General features: G+C 39.0%; 1 protein-coding gene across 1 annotated transcript in view; it reads right to left on the minus strand.

Moving 5' to 3' along the window:
* Positions 1–19,027, minus strand: part of DIAPH3 (diaphanous related formin 3) — a 116,723-nt gene that overhangs the window by 79,171 nt on the left and 18,525 nt on the right. Inside the window, exons 10-22 of the mRNA XM_088667458.1 lie at positions 18,481–18,591; positions 17,973–18,091; positions 17,515–17,631; positions 14,882–15,000; positions 14,378–14,442; positions 13,019–13,123; positions 11,743–12,042; positions 9,890–10,004; positions 8,668–8,757; positions 6,219–6,313; positions 3,914–4,015; positions 2,537–2,776; positions 1,211–1,340 (exon numbers count right to left, since the gene is read on the minus strand). Coding sequence (XP_088523584.1) covers positions 1,211–1,340; positions 2,537–2,776; positions 3,914–4,015; positions 6,219–6,313; positions 8,668–8,757; positions 9,890–10,004; positions 11,743–12,042; positions 13,019–13,123; positions 14,378–14,442; positions 14,882–15,000; positions 17,515–17,631; positions 17,973–18,091; positions 18,481–18,591 — 1,708 coding nt within the window. The remainder of the gene's footprint in view (positions 1–1,210; positions 1,341–2,536; positions 2,777–3,913; positions 4,016–6,218; positions 6,314–8,667; positions 8,758–9,889; positions 10,005–11,742; positions 12,043–13,018; positions 13,124–14,377; positions 14,443–14,881; positions 15,001–17,514; positions 17,632–17,972; positions 18,092–18,480; positions 18,592–19,027) is intronic.

Consider the following 19,027-nt stretch of genomic DNA (forward strand, 5'->3'; position numbering starts at 1 on the left):
GTGAGCCAGTAATGGCGCTCATTTCTGGATCTCAGCGGGGTCTTAAATCTGTTCCTTACACTCCTGGCAAATTTCAGTGGCTACCTTTTCAGCCCATATATTCATGCTGGCCTGCGACGTTTCCCTCGAGCTCCGAGGGAATGGGCTTCGAGAGGGGGAGGGGAGAGCCACGAGAGCGACGCGCCCCCCGAAAGAGCTCCAGATAGAGCGTTCTGGAGACGAAGACTCGGCAGAGCCTGAAAAAGCGACCCCTTTACTCCCCGGTAAGCCCTAGTAGGAGCTCCGGTGCGAGTGGGGTGTCGCAGGCCATCGAGCGCCATTGTTACCCTCTGGAAGTGAAGCTCCGCGCCGGCAGCGGAGAGCGGTGGATTGTTCCCAAAGAAAAAAAATTGACATTGGGCACCGTGAGTAAAATCTTCGATTGGCTATATAATTCTAAAGAATTGGTCACGGTGGGAGATTCTAAAAACGGAAGTCGGTCTCCCACATTGATTATGTTGTGATGCAGTCTATAATGTTATGAAGTCTATAATGTTATGAAGATTTTATAAGATTATAAGATTTATTTTTTTCTCTTTTTTCTTTTTCTGTGTGTTTTGTTTTCTTTTCCCCCCTTTTTTGTATTTTGTATTTTTTGTCGCTTCAATGTATTGTTTTTTCATGTGTGTAAAATGAATAAAGATGAATTAATATATTTATATATATATATTCATGCTGGCCTGCTACCCCTGGGGTGCAAAGCAAAAGGATGCAGGATGTGCAGGATAACCTGGCATTAAGTGCAGCACGGCTTCTTCTTTCTGAGGGAGGGAGGATCCCTATGACTGAAAGTGTGAAGAACTCTTCAGGCCTTGCTGCTTATCTGTTTGGATATACATCTGTTTGAGCCTCTGGTACTGTAGGACTACTTATCTTTTTTCAGATTTGAATTCTTGTGCCAGTGTAGTAGCTTCTTACCTTTCAAAGACACATACAATATTTCCAACTCTGTGTTGCTGCTTTCTTATTGCACACCACTATTCTGCTCTGGACATTTTCTTACTTCAATATGAACTTTCCTGAAATGACCTTCCGCTTACAGGGAAGCTTGAAAAGTAGTAAATTCTGGAATGTAAATTCTTGGGTGCGGGTACGAACTTTAATATTCAAATCAAAAATAATTCTGGACAACAGCTGAATAAAATATATTAGCCCATTCTTGAATACAAACCTCTGCTTCCTTTATCCAAGCTCTGCAAGTCTTCAACAAAGCTTAGGACTTCAGGATACTTCTCTTCACACAATTCCACCAGAAAATGAAGCAGTGTTATCTTTTGATCAACTGATTTGGTGTCCTTTAACTAGAAATTAGTAAGTGAATATTCAGAAGCAGTAGTACATTTTGATTATATATTTTATGATTTACACACTATAGAAATTGAAATCAATTTTCCTGCACAATATCTGAAAACTGAGTTTTGAACCACTTAAAAAAATAATTGCATTTAATTTGCCATTTTAATTGAAAATTTGATTTTCACATCCAAATTTTGTTTTCTAATACAGAGTTACAATTAGCACGGACATGGTCTAAAGCAATCCCTGCCAATTTGGTGCTATCCAAATGTTTTGGACTACAACTCCCATGATGTAGTCTAAAGTATCTAGAAGATACCAACTTTGTAAAGGAACACAATGTAGCAACCTTATTGAAATTAAGCAGGATCAGGTTTAGTCTGAGTAGGTGGGAGACCATCTGCTCCGAGTTCCTTGATGGAAAAGGGGGGGGGTCCTTAAAAATGTCTAAAATAAAATGTCTAAAATAAAAATAAAATAATAAGCTTTTCAGATTTTGACATCAAAGTTTGAATTTTTTTTATTCAGGGAATGTTTCCCAAAGTGTTTAATGGATGAAGCTATTGCAAAATTTCTAAATAAGACTGCACACCAGGAGTCATTTACTGGAAGATACTGCAAGATTCAATTCTAATATTGATGCTTTAGTATCAGATAGTAGCCAAATATGTACATATCTAGTGCATATTTGGAGAATATCAGCCTTCAAAATCAGAAGAAAAAGCTGAAATAAATATATACTCTGTGTTGTACAAGTATACTCTGTGTTGTACAAATCTGAAGTTCTTGCAGAACTGGGACCAATTACTTGCTCCGTTGAACCCTTAACAGAATTCACTAAGTGCAAGCTTTCAGTTTCATTTTTGATGTACTGCTAAAAATATTCATAATTGAGACAATGAGCAGCAACAATAACTCACCATGTCACACCTCTTTCTGTCAGCTTGAAACACCAAAGCTTTTAAAACCGTACAGCAATCTCTAAACCGAGCATACACATTTACAATATCTACTATTGTCTAGATCAAAACAAATTAACTGCTTTTATAAGTGGGTGGGGGTAAATGAATAGACATTTAAGCTGCAATTATTGAAGATGTTAGGTGTCAAAAAACAGAAAGCAATTTAAACTGCATTGTAAATATGAAAAGCAAGTGATTGCAGCACTCAACTCAGCATTCACAGCTCGTTAAAGACTCACTTTACATAAGGAGCAGAGGTTAAATCCAAATGTCTGTGCATTTCGAGATCCTGCATTCATGTAGTTTCCCATTAGCAATACTAGTTCCAGAAGCTTACTGAAGCTCCTGCTCTTCTTTATCTCTTCACAGGCAGCACTGACAGCCATGATGTCAGGTTTGATGTTATTCACCTGTTCCTCAAACTGAAGCTTAAAAAGAATAGCACTCAGCCGTGGCTTCAGCCTCTTTACACCGCTCATCTGATTGAAAAGGGGGGAAAGTTATGCTTTAGCATGGAGCAGGTTGGTTTCATCTTGGATGATTTACAGGTATGACAGACGGACTGAAGCCAAACCTCATGCCTATATACTATCCCAAAATAGATGAATGAACGAAGAACACTTGTTTGAGCAATATTTAACTTGTGAATAATTATCCTTCTCAGCTATATTTAACTTGTGAATATACTAAGCCAAAAAGCCCACCAGCATTTCTTCTGGTCTTCCAGGTGCTTCTTATCAAGCTGTTTGTACAGCACCACACATTACTACTGGTGCATAAGCAGTTGCTTAGGCCATAATAAAGTTTGAGTGACACAAATAGTTCTAAGCATAATTATTCAGAAAATGTTATAGGAGAATTATTTGTGTACATGTGTTCTTGGGACTGCAAGTTTCTTCATTTTTTTTCTGCTTCACTATTCTAAATTCAGGGGATAAGGTGGCAGAAGTGCATAAGCAAAATCCAAGCAGTATATCACAATCCCAGTACTATCTTGGACATTTTTTGCATCTAATAAGGCTGGTGTCGGCAATGTTTTCCAGCCGTGGGCTGAAGCATTCCCACGGACTACCGTCCGTGAGCCGGACATGCGCAAAAGCAATTTCCGGTGCCACGCTGCACATGTCCGGGGCACCGAAAATCGCTTCTGCGCATATCTGCAGCGTTGAAAATCGCTTCTGCGGCTGCGCAGACGCCAGAAACCGCGCCTGCGCAGAAGTGATTTTCAGCGTCTTTGCAGGCGCCATTTCCAGCGCCGCTCGGTGAGACCCCGCGTGGTGCCGGTTCAGTGCAGCGCGCGGGGGACTTGCTGAGCAGGCGGCTCAATGACCAGGCGGCTCGTGGGGCGGAAAAACGGCCTCTGTGGGCCGTATCCGGCCTATGATCAGGAAGTTGCCGATGCCTGTAATAAGGACACTGTTCAAACACTCATAGCCCTTACTGCCATGGAACAAACAATAGAAACTAGTAGGCAAGTGTCCAGTTTTCTACATTTGTTATGTAGAAGAGCCAAAAATACAACTTGAGGTAAAATACTAAAATACTTTTCAATGATTCAAAAATCATAGCGATATTGTTAGTATCACATATGAAGCAGAAGGAACAGTGCTACTCACCACAATACCAAACTGTTCTGGTTCAGACAAGTTTTCATATTCACTCTTCATTTTGGACAATTCATTCAGTTGTTTTTGTTCGGGAAGGTGTTTTATTAGATTCTATGTATCATGAAAATATATGAAATATATTAATTTTCACGGTCTTTTCTCAATAAATGTTCCCATGAGGTTTTATTTTACACAATCAGTTCAATAAATTTCAATCAGTCTCACAAAGAATCAAAGGAATTTGCTCAGACAGCAAAAGGATTTTATCACAAAAAAAGAAAACTAAAACTGACTCCAGTGAAAAAATAGCATAATTCAATTTTGGGGTGCAAAAGCAGAGATTCCTGATTTTTAAAAGTGCAAGTTTCCATTTTCTGCACTGTTGTAATCATAGCCCCAGGAAAAAAGCAAAGTACCAATCAATAAACAGCCTTAAAAATAAATGCCATATAAGAATATGGGGGGGGGGGGCGACAGTTTTTTAATGAATTCTGACAACTTGAAATTATTTTCTCATGGAGAATTGAATTCTTAAGTGGGTTACTGGACCGGCCTCCTAATCAGAACCTGGCAATTCTAAATCCCAGAAAACACCAACATTGAATTTCTATGCCACAATAAATATTCTTTAAATTTTATGTGAGTTTATACATTGAATATATTATTACTCTGATTACACTGTTGCATAAGTTGTTTAATAACATTTTGTCAAAAAATGTTATTATTTATATCAGTTACTATGCTTGTTTATTCGGGCAAACAGCTTTTTGTTTGTATAGTGATACCACGTAGAAAATTGGTGTCAATAAACATATAACCTTTAAATAAAAGTACTATTAAAAGTACATTACAGTCTAACTTAAGAATTGATCTAGACAAGATATTTAGCATTGGGATTTCAATCTACATCAATGGTATTAATCAGCACAGATAACAAATTGACAGCATGATGGCACTCAACTCGAGCTACAAATTGTACTAGGTAATATAAACAAAGGGGCTGGAAATTCTGTAGCTCTGTAGAGCTTTGCATAAAGTTTTTAACCAACAAACTAATGCTGTCTGAGCCCACTGGACAGAATAAAGCCTGAGGTTTTACAACAAAAGCCTGTACCTTAAAGGTGGGAGGGTTTGATATTCATACCACACATGGCCTAATAGAAAGTGAATGATATAGAATAGGCATCCCAAAACTGTGGCCCGCCAAATGTTTTAGCTTACAACTCCCATGATCCCTAGCTAACAGGACCAGTGGTCAGGGAAGATGGGAATTGTAGTACAAAACATCTGGAGGGTCGAAGTTTGGGGATGCCTGATGTAGAACCTTCATTAGAACCTTCTCCTTCTCCCACTAGTGGCCTGTGCTACTAGATGGCTGGCAAGAGAGACCATACATTAATTAAGGCCTAATTACACCCATCATCACTTTCACTAGCACAGCTGGGGGGGATCAATATATACCACAATTTATACAACGCTTCTTGCTCCAATTCTTGGCTGCTGTATTGCTTCAGAGATTTCATGCCATTTTATTCATCTCCTATCACTTGGGATATTTAAACTGAATGTTTTAAGAAAGAAATTAAAAATTTGGGCTGTTTGTCACTGAACTACAACAATAGAGTACACTTGTCACTTCGAAAACTTGATCACTGAAATATGGATAGTCAGTGATATTTAGTGAAGCCCATCCACAGGCAAAAGCGGCTTACACTTTCACAACAGAACAACTTCTTCCCCTCCCACTTGTGCAGTTCCCAAATCGACTCCAGAGAGTTGATGGGACCTTCCAAAGCAGAAGTGGGGAGCATGGAGCTGCAGGTGAAGAGGAAAATGAATTCTGCTTATACAATGTTGAATATCATCCCATCACTCTCCACACTTCAAGAAAACCAGTTCTTCCCTCCACCCCAAAGTCTTTAAGCCCCAGAACCATCTAAACTGCAGACAATCCCTAATATCTCCAACTATCCCTATTTGCTATATCATGTAGTCTACTAAGTGATTACATCTGCAGTGAATTGTGCTTTGAGGCATTAGCTTGAACTTCATGACCTTTTGCTCCTTCCATGTTTTACTGTTGCTTTTTAAATGGTTGTAACCAGCCCAGGGACCGTAAGATGAAGGAATGATGATGGAATATTCAGACCTTTAGGAGAGTATTCTTTTCATCACTGGAATTACATCAGGCTAGTTTTATTTTAAAACTTACATCCTGCCCTTCTGCTTTAGCAGCCAAGTCAGCTAAACATTAAATCAACAGTTTTGTATTCATAAAAACCTGATTATAAAGCTGCTTATCAGTTCACCATACCTGAAGCATAGACTCCGACAACTGGGCTTCATCTATTTCCAGTATCATCATTTTTATTTCTTCATAAGGTACCCGAAAATAACCTAAGAAGATAGCTAAGGAAAAGCACACAAACACAAACTATGCTTATCAAATGGGAGCACATTTTGGCTAAGTAAAAGTAATATTGTCCAGCTACAGTGCTTGCTGAGATGTCTACAAAAAGTTTTAAAGTGAACACTTGCTCACTTTATAAATTTGTGGCACATCAATAACTTTAGCAAGATACATGAGCTTAAATAAGGAAAGAGAAATGGAAGATAAATTAGTAAATAAAATTCTCTATTAAACCTATTAGTTGCCTTTCCCCATAACAGTTATATCAAAGCTACTTACAAAAACAGGCATTAAAAACAATCTAAAACATTAATCAATAATATGTATCAGAGAACAGATCCAACTGAAACCCATCCTATTACAAGCTAAGCATAAAATTAAGATACAAATGGCTGAGTGAATAAAAATGCTTTTGCCTGACATCTAAAAACAGAAAGCAATGGTGCCAGGCATGCCTCCCAAGGAAAAAGCATTTCACAAATGGGGAGTCACTACTGAGAAGGCCTGTTGTCATGTCGCCACCTCCTTTCGAAATCACATGCAGAGAAGGGCCCACAATGATGAATGTAGGGTTCAGGTTGGTTGAAGTGGAGAGTGGTGGTCCTTGAGGTACAAAACTCCCAAACTGCATATGGCTTTACAACTCAAATTGTGCCTGGCAGCCACTGCAGTCATGCTAAGATTGGGGTAATGTTTTCAGACTATCATTTCTTAAAAGGAGAATAGCTGGGCTACCAGACAAAGCTGGTGGAAGGCACTCTGCACCACAAAAGCTACGTGAGCCTAAAGTGCACCCAGAAGTACCCAAAAGCTACACACCTGCTCCTTCAGTGGGAGTGTAACCCCATCCAGTCTAGAGAAACACCCACAAACTTTATCATCTTATGTGGTTTAAACTTCAGTTTAGTGGCTCTTATCCAGTTCATTACTGAGGCCAGACACAGATCTAGCACACTCACTGCCACACTTGCAGATGTAAAGAAGGAATAGAGCTGTGTACCAGGAGCTGATAGGTTGGGCTGGACGTCATCTGTCTATTTCAGGAAACAAAAGGAGGAGTGCAATGCACTCCAAAACTCTGGATAACCCCACTCAGCATTTTCACGTAGATGTTAAGCTGCATGAACTCTGAAACCTGCATCACCTCACAATGAAGGCTCCATGAGCCCCAATCACCACTTTCTGAAGATGGTCAGCCAAATAGGAACAAAACCTCTGCAAAGCAATACTGCCCACAGAGGCGGAGCAAGGTGGGTGTGGCGCGCTCCGGGTGCCATTGGGGCCACCGCCTGCCAGCTAAGCGGTGAAGGAGGATGGCAACAGAGGCGGCCCCTGCGCAGGGCTCATAGCGGCGGCCTCGTGGGCGGGTCACCCCAGGTACCAGAGAAGATAGCTATGCCCCTGACTGCCAACTCAAAACAGCTGCTCCAGAAGAATACCATAGTGGACGCGAGATTGTGCCATGGCTGGAATTTCCTCACCACAACAGCATGGATGGTGAAGTCACCATTGTCTAGTCAATAACTATCTCTTCTCCCAAGGCACTGGGGAAACTTATTAATTCTGATGTGGGAGCAAGTTGAGAGCTCATCCACACTTCTGCTTGTCCCATGCTTTCTAGGTAAGAGTGCAAGAGGTTTTTTGTTTGCCCTGGGAAAATGTGCTGTTTACCACTGAATTGTTTCAAATGTCAATCTACAGAAAACTGACGTTTGTTATGATTCACTGTAAACAGAGGGTTTTCCCTGGGGAAGCGGCAGAGCAAATTAAAAACCTCTCAGAAAGTATGAGACAAGCCAAGAGAAACAAGCTCATTAGAAAAATCCCCACTGAAGATGGCAAATACTGAATAAAGAAAATTTCTGAGTTTAAATATAAAGAACAACCATCTACTGATAGTTATATTTGTTTCTGATGGATAATATTCCAGAAATTTATGTACTTTTGCAATTTAGTTTCAAATGTATGAAAGCTCTGGTATGTACAGTAATGAATCCTACGCCCACCATTACATAAATTAAACCTACTGTTGATATTGTTGTTATACAGGGGTAAGCTAACATAACTCCTCCATATGTTGGAATCATGCTGCTTGAGACTGATGGGAGGTGGAGTTCAACAACATATGGAGGGCACCATGCTTTAATACAAAGTGAAAATTGAGTTTAAAAATTCTGTTTTAAGCTGTTTCTATTTAGCTGTAAGCCACCTTGAGTCCTTGTCAGGGAAAAGGGCAGGATATAAATAAATATAGTAATAATAATAAAAACAATTCAGTAAGTAGAACACAATGTTATTTTCAAAAAAATCTGATACTCTAAAATGTTTTAAACAAAGTAAAGCATTTACATACAAAGGTTTTGAGCAATCCTTGGATCCAAAATTTTGAGTTCTTTGATTCGTTTTTTAATACTTCTCTCTTCAATATTTTCATCATTTTTAACTGTCAAAGAGCACAACGTTATTAGCACACAATAATGTTAAGCATCAAACATTTCCCTAAAACTACATTTTTGTGGTTTTTAAATTTAAATTTTTATCATCTACAATGCTGTCTTATTTATATTATAGTACAGAACATTGATTATTGCTTTCATTTTATGGATCAATGGTCTCGTTAGTAAAATTCATGTTAAATTGCTGTTTTAGGGGTTGTTTTTAAATGTCTGGAATGGATTCATCCATTTTGCATTACTTTCTATGGGAAAGTGCTTTGGTTTTGGAATGGACTTCTGTAACGGATTAAGTTTGAGAACCAAGGGATTAAAGCCAATTTACTCAAGTTTAATTTCCTTTTAAAAAAGAGAGAAAGGCAGCCATATTAGCTTATATGAACAAACTCCCAAATCCACAGTTGTAGATTGCCTTGATTTGATTGGTTGTAAGAAAAATATTGCTAAACTAGATTAAAAATGTTAACTAAGCTACGCCCACACATCAAACTGCTATGGGCTGAGCGATATTTTGAATCACTGACAGTCTGTAACCAAATACAGTGCATTTAATACAGTACACAATCAAGAGTTGTTTATCAAGCAAGTGTCTGCAACTTGAACAAGTTTCATACTCAAAATCAAAAGTATGAATAGCAGCTTGAACCACCACCAGAACACCACTCATCTATTTAAAGCCAATGAAGGTTAATGTGGAGATGGAGATAGTGATATTCTGATTTCAGCTGCACTTCTCAGAGCTCTAGGGAGTCACTTCCTTTGCTCCCTACTTTCTCCATTTTCCAATAAAGGCCATCAAGTCACGATCAGTTTAATACACGCACACACACCCCTCAAAAATCACAGATCTGTCTCTTGCATTCCAAACTCTGAACTATTGTATATCCCATTATAAAACATTGACCCATTTTTTTCATGTTATATGTTCCTTTTCCTACTTGTTCTTAATTACAATTCACATGGTATCACTTAGATATGCCAGAGTACTATTCAACTTGGTTCTCAGACAGCACCTGTAGATATTCAACTGTAGTTGTAAGAAATTTTGATGTTTCAATCAAAATCAACTAGGCTCATTTTCTAACCTAATAAGAATTTAAAACAAAACAATTAGTTACTTACTGGTTTTTTTACAACAAAAAGTAAGCTCCAGCTTGCCTAAAAGATCAGCACTCTCATATTTGCCATCATTTGCCTTAATCCAGAAACAGTTCTCATTCATTTCTTGTGGTCTAATCTGCAAATATATTAACATAAGTGCTGAGTGATATCACATTAGCTACAGATATATAATAATAGAAATCACGCACAAAATATGGAAGTTGATCATTAATATAGCTGATAACGATGAAGAGAAAGTAATATTAGTTCTTCCAGTGGCTTAGAAGTCATTCCGGATAGAGCAGGGGTCCCCAGACTTACCGGGCTTCGGGCCGGTGCCCGCCGCGCCGACCGCGCGGCGGGCCGGAGGGTAGGAGAGTGCGCGCGCAGCGGGCCGGAGGGCGGGGGAGTGCGCGCCCGTGCGCATGCGCACACGGTCAGAAAAAAATCGCCGAAAATCGCTTGTGCGCATGCGTATGGGCCTCCCCCGACCCGGAAGTGCATCGGAAATGACCTCTTCTGGGTCGGGAGAGGCCCATATGCATGCGCACAAAGGATTTTCGGCGATTTTTTGCCGATTTTGAAGTTCGCCGCCGCGCCGTGCGCCGTAAGAGCGGGCGGCGGCAGCGGGCGGCGGGGGGCGTCGCGGGCCGGATTGGGAGGCCAATTGGGCCGCATCCGGCCCGGAGGCCGTAGTTTGGGGACCCTGGGATAGAGGCAGGGTTCAAAATTAGCAGGGCGCCAGGTGCATTTCACCTAAAGATTCTCCATTTGCAAGCACCTCAGAAATCCTAGGTGCCATTTTTTGCACCTGGCTGACACTCAAGGATTACTAAAATGTATGTGCTTTGAAGCCTCAAAGTAAAGTACAGTATACGTTAAGGATAGACAATATGTTTAAGGAGGTTAACAATAAAAAGCAGAGTGTTTTGAATACTGAAGTATGGTGCCAATACAGTGGTACCTTGTGTTATGTACTTAATCCGATCCGAAGGTCCGTTCGTACTGTAATAGGAAACCACTCGTAACATGAGGCGAACTTTCGCTAATGGCACCTCCCGCTGCTGCCGCACCGCCGGAAGCTGATTTTCACTCGCATCCCGGGGCAAAGGTCACAACAAGGGGCATCTACTTCTGGGTGAGCGGAGCATGTAACCCATAGCATTCGTAAGGGCCACAGTACGTAACATGAGGTACCACTGTATTTTTATTGTAAACGCCAAATTAAACATGTATTAACAATTTCTGTTAAAATTGTAATATTAACAATGTGTCACTTATGTGAATTGCATATTTCATTCCTGTTACATGCAACAAAAATGCAGCCCCTTTGATGCTTAGTATTTTATATTGCATCAGAATCAAATGCTTCATAGCCTAAACAACCTATAGGGTATTGTAGTGTTTACTCATGAGTAAGAGAAGAATGGGGTGAATAAAGAAAGACAAAGACAAGAGACTTTTACCAACAAAGCTCTCAGGAAGGGAAAGAGGAAAGTATAATAACCCTTCTCCTTTCCTGCAGGCTCTTTTTATTAACATCCAAAGGTGGCATTCCCACAATTCATATCCTCCAATCACATCTGAGATCTGAGCTGGCACCTCCCCACACAGTCCTCATGCAGTTCTCATGTGTTTTTCACATGACCTAGGATCAGGTTTCTACACCTCAGAGCAGGAAATACATCAAAGGAGGCAATAAACTCAGGAAAGGAAAGACCTTCTGATCGGCAAGCCCACAGCGCCACCCGCATCCCAAAATGTGGGGTACAGGTCTCTTAATAAAGGAATTAAAATAAATAAACTAATGCCAGTGTATAATAATTCAGTTCTACTTAGAATTTTGCAAAATATGCTTTCCGTTTTTTATTTACCTTTAACCAGTTCAGTCTTTTCATAGTGACCTCAGGTTTAAATTCTTTTTTAGGCTTCAATCCATAAGGCAGCACTTGAGGAGGAGGAGAACACTGTGCTCCTGGCAATGTCTGTAGTGGTGGTGGTGGTGGTGGTGGCGGCACACCAAAAGGAGGAGCCTTTCCTGAACTACTTGTCATTGAAGGTGGCAATGGGGGTGGTGGCGGTGGTGGCAGAGCTCCAGCTAATGAGACTGGAGTCGCATGTCCTTCCAAAGATTTCACTGGAGAGGCACCTATGTCATTCGTTATTGAGCCATCCTAAAAAGCAAGTTTCAAATTTATGAATACAATCCCTAAATATCATTTAATAATATCAAGTTAAACTTATGAAACCCAGCATAACTACTCTGTTGTAAATTTGCCATAGAACTGTAAAATGCAATGCCTACACATGTGATGAGACAATTTAGGGGGCAATTCTATTCTCTAACCAGTAATTACATGATGGCATAGCTCATCAATAACATGCAGGTCTACTGTGTTGCTTAGCCATTTGCTACCAACCACAATGCAAAGAACTAGCATTGTATACAAAAGCCTTATGCAGCTTAGACCCAACATTTGTGGAAATTAGTAATGCTATAATATCACATAACTTGCTCAAGTGTTACGTTAGGAAACTTGGAAGCCTTGTGGGATCAGTCTAAATGTCCATCTAGTCTAGTATCCCACTTCCAATAGCAGCCAATCAAATGTTCCTAAGAAGCTTACAAGCAGGGCACATTAGCAAAAGTCCCCATCCAACCTTGTTTGTCTACCAACAATTGCTACTCAGAGGTATATTGTCTCCACGTGTGGAGACTACATTTAGCTATCCTTGCTAAAAGGCTTCATCCATGAAATATGTCTATCTTAAAAAAATACTGTACTTTTATGAAGATAATAAAAGTATAACGTAAAAATATGAATAAAGCACAAGACACTACCAATATTAGAATTCTATCTGAAATGCATAAATGTTCTTCCTGTTCTATCTAGCATGGAGTAACAGCAGCTTCTTGCTCAAGATTCTCTTATCTCCACATTGGAACCATTCTGCCCAATGGTTTAATTTTTTTTTAGTTTTAACATTATAAATATTATGTACATATTATATAAAAAGACACTAAATTTATAAAAAATGAAATAACTTTTATTTAATTGTATTATAGTAACTAGTTGTAACATTACCTGAAAAAATTGTTTTCAAATATTTTGATTAAAAACCAAATTTCAGGAATAAAAAATCATTTACCTTATGTTTATAAACTTTTCCATTTGCTTCAGTGTGAAGAATATTTTCTTCAATTTTTTGAAGTTGTGCTTTTGTCTCTTGATGTGCTACAAATTCATTTTCAAACTGAAATACAAGCATTAAAGTGCTATATATCATTGTATTCATTCTTTCAATGCCTAATATAACTTCTCGGTCCTTAAGTGTTACTTATATCCAATTAAAGTAAAGTTCAGCACATTTTTACCTGGGAGTAAGTCATAGTGTAGAGTGCACAGGGTTGCACCATTTAACAGTTAAAAATTAAGCTACAATCATAGAATTTAGGCAATAATAGTGTGACACTAGTGGAAAAAATGACTCAGATGAATAGATTTTAATACTAAGAACATACAATTTCCACAGAAATAACCTTTCTTTTCAGTAAAATGAGACCATTACTTCTGTAACTGTGAAATAGCCAGTTAAATGTAAAGCAGCTGTAAAAATGGTGGACATCAGACTACACAGATGCCCATTTTCTAGTGTGTTATGTTCTTGGATTATCTTCAACCACTTCCAAAAAATTATGGTAATTCAGAAGATCGGAAACTGGTAGTTTCCCAAGGTACTATTGTGCAGACACAGACTGCAAGGTACATTCAAGCATGCTGGTTTTTGTTTTGTTTTTGAGTGTCGCCAAAACTGTCTTTCCATTCATGATAATTTCCAGCTTCCATTAGCCACACTGGGGAAATAAGGACAAATGCAGTACAAATATCTGTCTAGGTCCTAGCAGGGTGAAGCAGGTCGTTTACTTATTTCACAGGTTGATGTACTAGTTAATCATAAAAATCTCTTAGCAGTTTACAATAAAAACAGATGTCAAAAACAAGTTAGCCTAAAACATTTCAAAATAAAATCAGCAGTTTTATAAATGTACACTATAAAACAATTATTACATGTCAGGATAAGGTTGCTTAGACAACAGAGTTTTAGTAGGCACTGAAAACAGTAACGCAAATACACCTGCATAATATCAATGGGCAGGGAGTTCCAAAGTGCAGGTGCTGTCCCACTGACAGACCAAATCCTTACACGTGCAGAATAAATATCATGTGTAATTTGTAATGGCAGTTGGGAGGGGATATTCATCAGGAGAATGACATGGAAAAGAAGGTTTAGACAGCCCTTTCCCAAACGACTGCACCAATCCAGGAAACAGGAATCACTTGATTGCTTTTAATCTGAAAACTAAAATGTTGGATTCGAGTTACAGATCTTGGGCATCAGGCCTATTTTAGCTCTTTAAAATCATGCATTATTAAAGTCTCAGAAGACATTGTAATGTATACATTAAAAGTTAAGCAGATCTGAATAAAACAACCTGAAATTACTAACCTTTTTTGAAAATTCTGAAGCTCTCTTTTCAAGTTCTTCTATTCTCTTTTGCTCAATACAAATATCTAATAGGAAGTCAAGGTTTGGTGTTTTAAAAAGTAATTCGAAAAGCAAGCGCTCAGCTCCTAGTCAGACTGCCCGAGGCTGATCTCTATTTGGCTCACATTCCACACACAGCAGTGTCAGAGCAATCAACAGAAGATGAGTATTGAAGAATGTTTAATGGTGACTCAGTTGCCCAGTATTACTTCTCTCCCTTGTCAACACATAGCCAGCTGTGATATCAAGACAGATAGAAAGCCCAGTAGCTATCAGAGACCACAGAAAACAGAGTGTTAAATGGGAAGGTAATTGTGACCCATTATTGTGGCCCACAGCTAAGCTTTCTAACCAGTTTTTTAAAAGAGGAATAGGTTTGCTTTTAACCACTGTTAGTCAAATAATACCAGCTAATCTTTTTAAACATGCTTTTTATAGGAAGAATAATAATATAAAAAGACTTACCCATTAAATGACTGAAGTCTACGTCCAGTCTTTTACGATAACTAAAATCTGGGTCTACTCCACTTCGATGTAAGACTATCTGTGAAATGCACTCTTCAATTAACTTAAAATATAGTGGCCTATACAGGTGAAAGAGAAAAATACATATTGCAGAACAAGCTGAAAATTCTTCATTCTACAAGTAATGTTGCTTCTGAGAAGCAAAGGTTTCATATTACAGGGTTTATTATTAATACTGATTCAATTTATATCCTGCTTTCCCCCCAAAGGAGCCCACAGTGGTATGTTAAGGTTTTTTATTTTATTTTTAAGAAACTTCCTCATTTTCAGAAAAACAGCACTCATGAAGCCTGGAGGCCTGACCAAACATTACTTCCTATGACCCAAGCATTATTCTGCCTCATGTAGTGATACATGCCAGTCCTATGTGGTTTGATTTTAACAATCAAAATCTGATTTAAAATTGAACAGTTTAGTGTTACTTGCAATACTGATGTAACACTTGACTATTTGTAAAGCAGAGATGAAAAGAATACTGCTAATGGCCTTTTACTTAGTGCTATATTGGTTACAACCAAAATGTCATAATATGTCTTGCCCCACTACATAAATCAGGCCAAGAAAACAATAATATGTTCATATGAAACAAGGCTCTAATGTGTGTTTTAATAACATAGCCATCCATTACGATGCAGCATGTTTGACATGGATAAAGGAATGGATATTTTAAAAATACTAGATTGCTGGATCTATAAGGATATGATATGGCATGCATATCTGTGGCATGAAAAAGCAAAGGTCTATAAAGACTTTTTAAATTAATCTGTAAGGAGAAGGTTTTTTGTTGTATGGACCAAGTATAAGAATCTGCAGTCATACCTCGGTTTAAGTACGCCTCGGTTTGAGTACTTTCAGTTTAAGTACTCCTTGGACCCGTCTGGAATGGATTAATCCACTTTCCATTACTTTCAATAGGAAAGTTCGTTTCAGGTTAAGTACGCTTCAGGTTAAGTATGGACTTCCAGAACCAATTACACTCATACTTTGGGTTAAGTACGCTTCAGTTTAAGTACTCCGTGGACCTGTCTGGAATGGATTAATCCACTTTCCATTACTTTCAATGGGAAAGTTCGCTTCAAGTTAAGTACGCTTCAGGTTAAGTACAGTGGTGCCTCGCTAGACGAATTTAATTCGTTCCACGGGTCTTTTCTTATACCGAAAAATTCATCTAGCGAATCCTATAGGAATGCATTGATTTTTTTTTGATATTTTTTTTTGCCCATAGGAACGCATTAATTGAATTTCAATGCATTCCTATGGGAAACTACGATTCGCTAGACGAATTTTTCATAAAACGAATTTGTCTAGCGAGGCAACCTCCACTCGAAAAATCCTTTCGTTAAGTGGAAATTTCGTTAAGCAGGGCATTCGTTAAGCAAGGCACCACTGTAGAGACTTCCAGAACCAATTGTGTACTTAAACCAAGGTACCAAGGTACTTAAAAGGAAACCGCCATAGTTGCTATCCCTCAGAGGCTTGTCCTTCAGCACCGGGCACTCAGCTCTCAGGCAGGCCTTGCACACAGCAAGCACAAGAAAGGCCAGCACTGTGCCTGCCTGCCCTCCTACTAGTCTGTCCATTCCCAACAGCAAGGGCTGGAGGACTGACTGGCTGGCTCGCTGGCTGGGCTTCCTCATCTGCTTGCTTGCTTACTCCGAGGCCGCCTCAACTCCTGGCAACCAGCACACCCCAGAGGCACCATTCGCCTCGGGAACTTGTTGCCAGGGCAGCTGCAACAAACAGCTGTGCAAGCCTTTGGGAGGCAGAGAAGTGAGAGGGCACCAGGGGGAGGGAAGGAAAGAAGAACGCCCCTTTTCTGGGGTGGCCTACCATCTCTGGAGTATTATCCCAGGAGAGGCTTGCCTGGTATCAGCACTACATGTCTTTAGATGCCAGGCAAAAACATTTCTCTTTACCCAAGCCTTCAGCCATTAAATATTATGATTTTTTTTATTATGCTGCCTATTATTATGCTTTGTATTATGTTTTTATTATTATGGTCCACAGAATATATTTTAAATGTTGTACACCACCCAATGATCTTTTGATAAAGGGCAGTATATATATTGAATCAATCATTATCATCATAATCTAAGAAACAGCTCAATCTTGCAAATAACTACTCGATCTACTCATGTAAGCAGGGAAGGGAACATCTGCAAAATAAGACTTCTCTTTCATGATGGAAAAAGCACTACCTTAAAAAATGGAAGGGAGCAGAGTTTTCTCATATGTCACTTTCAGAATTATATTGCTCCCATGGGTAATCATGTGAACAGTTGTTTACAAGTAAGCTTGTTCCAATATAAGAACTGGTTCTTAGATATGCTGGCAGCAAAGACTACCTTTCCTTGGCAAGCATATGGCCATTTTAACCTTGATACTCTAGTCTAGAAAAGCCCAGTTTCCCTTGGAATTCTTCCTCTTATCAAACAAAGTAACATGTGTCAGTTTGCAAGTTATTCCCTCTTTACAGGGGGGGAAAAACAGCCAGAAAAAAATTCCAGGTGGTAAACATTACACAATCTTTTATAATAAATACCTAGGTAGGAACTACTGCAAGTTTTCCTTACCTTATAAAAGAGTCATTTCTGATCAACAAGAGATGCTGAAGTATAGAAAGAAAATAGCCTTCTGCACTTGTGTCCTTGACAGTGTTCCACACCACATTGTAAACATCATTTGCTTCAGTATCCGGGTCAAGGATGATACAGCTAATTTGCATTTTAGGTCATACAAGTACTTTACTCTTTCAAAGCAAAATTTATTTTTATTATAATTTTAACATTCAAATAACTAAGCTGAGATGTGTAAGTTAAAATGAGCACAGCTACTTCATGTGTTTGGCCCAAACTGCCTTCCCCACTCCCCTGGACCCATAGTCCTGGAATAACATGTACACTCTCATTTTCTACATCAGCACCTCTTACTTCCATTTAAAATGGAAAAAAGAAAGGCGTCACCATTGGGATGCTTGCTACCAATCCCTTGTCTAATATTTTTGGGTTTTCTGTCCTCTTTCAAAGGATATTCAAAGTCCAATCTGATATCTTCTAAACGATGGGAAAATTCAATCATGTCTTCTTCTGTATGTTCACAGAACACTTTTAGTTGAATATCCAAAGCATCATTCTTCAAGCATTTCAGTTGCTGAAGCAGGAAGAGGGGGATACAATAGTGATTAATTAATGACTGTGTATAAATATAAGTTATTCTGTACAAAATCCAATTTTTAACATAGCAAGGGATTTATTTGGGAGAATTTACGTTAATTATTCAAATAAACAAATGATATATTTTAAAATTTGGAATGCATTACATAAAACAAAGCTGGTACTAAAGATTATTGTTACTTCATTTTCATCTAGACATCTGTGGATCAATTTTTATATGTAATCTTTCATTCTCTGTCTTAATAATTTACACCAAAGGGGGCTTAACACAACTTTTCCTCAGCCAAGAACAATAAACTAATTTAAATATTAATTCTCTCTCTCTCTCTCACACACACACACACACACACACTATAGGGGACTTACTGGCACTTGCTCTTTCAATCCACAACGCATAAATTCATTTCTAATGTGGAGTCTGAAGTCCAAATCATCAGGAAACGTAACTAGTGCATTGATCAGCTGCATACAGGCTACCTGCAAGAAAAATTATATTTCAGGAGAAAACAGACCAAACAATGGTAAATTGCATGTGCTCATCTTACAACCATTTATGACTTGATATTTTATTACTTGATATTTTATAACTAAGAGTGCAGGAGTTATCAAATTGCCATGACATGCATCCCAGTGTCCCACCTATTAAATATTGCTAGAGAGTATCTAAATCAGGGTGATCCAACAGGCAGCCCTTTTTTGGCAGCCCTCAACAACATGACACACTCACGCCCTCAGCCCTCATGCTGCCTTCCCAAAGCCAGGTAAGGAGATTCTGGGCTTTAGGAAGAAGGCATGAGGACTCTGGCATGGTCTAAGATTCCTACCACCTTCTTCCCAAAGCCTGGTTAGTGCTTTCCCAGCTTTGGGAAGGGGGTGGGAGGGCTCTAGGACCCTGCCAGAGTCTTGTGGTTCC

The sequence above is a fragment of the Zootoca vivipara genome, chromosome 4 (assembly GCF_965207765.1).
Source record: "Zootoca vivipara chromosome 4, rZooViv2.hap1.1, whole genome shotgun sequence".
Classification (NCBI taxonomy): domain Eukaryota; kingdom Metazoa; phylum Chordata; class Lepidosauria; order Squamata; family Lacertidae; genus Zootoca; species Zootoca vivipara.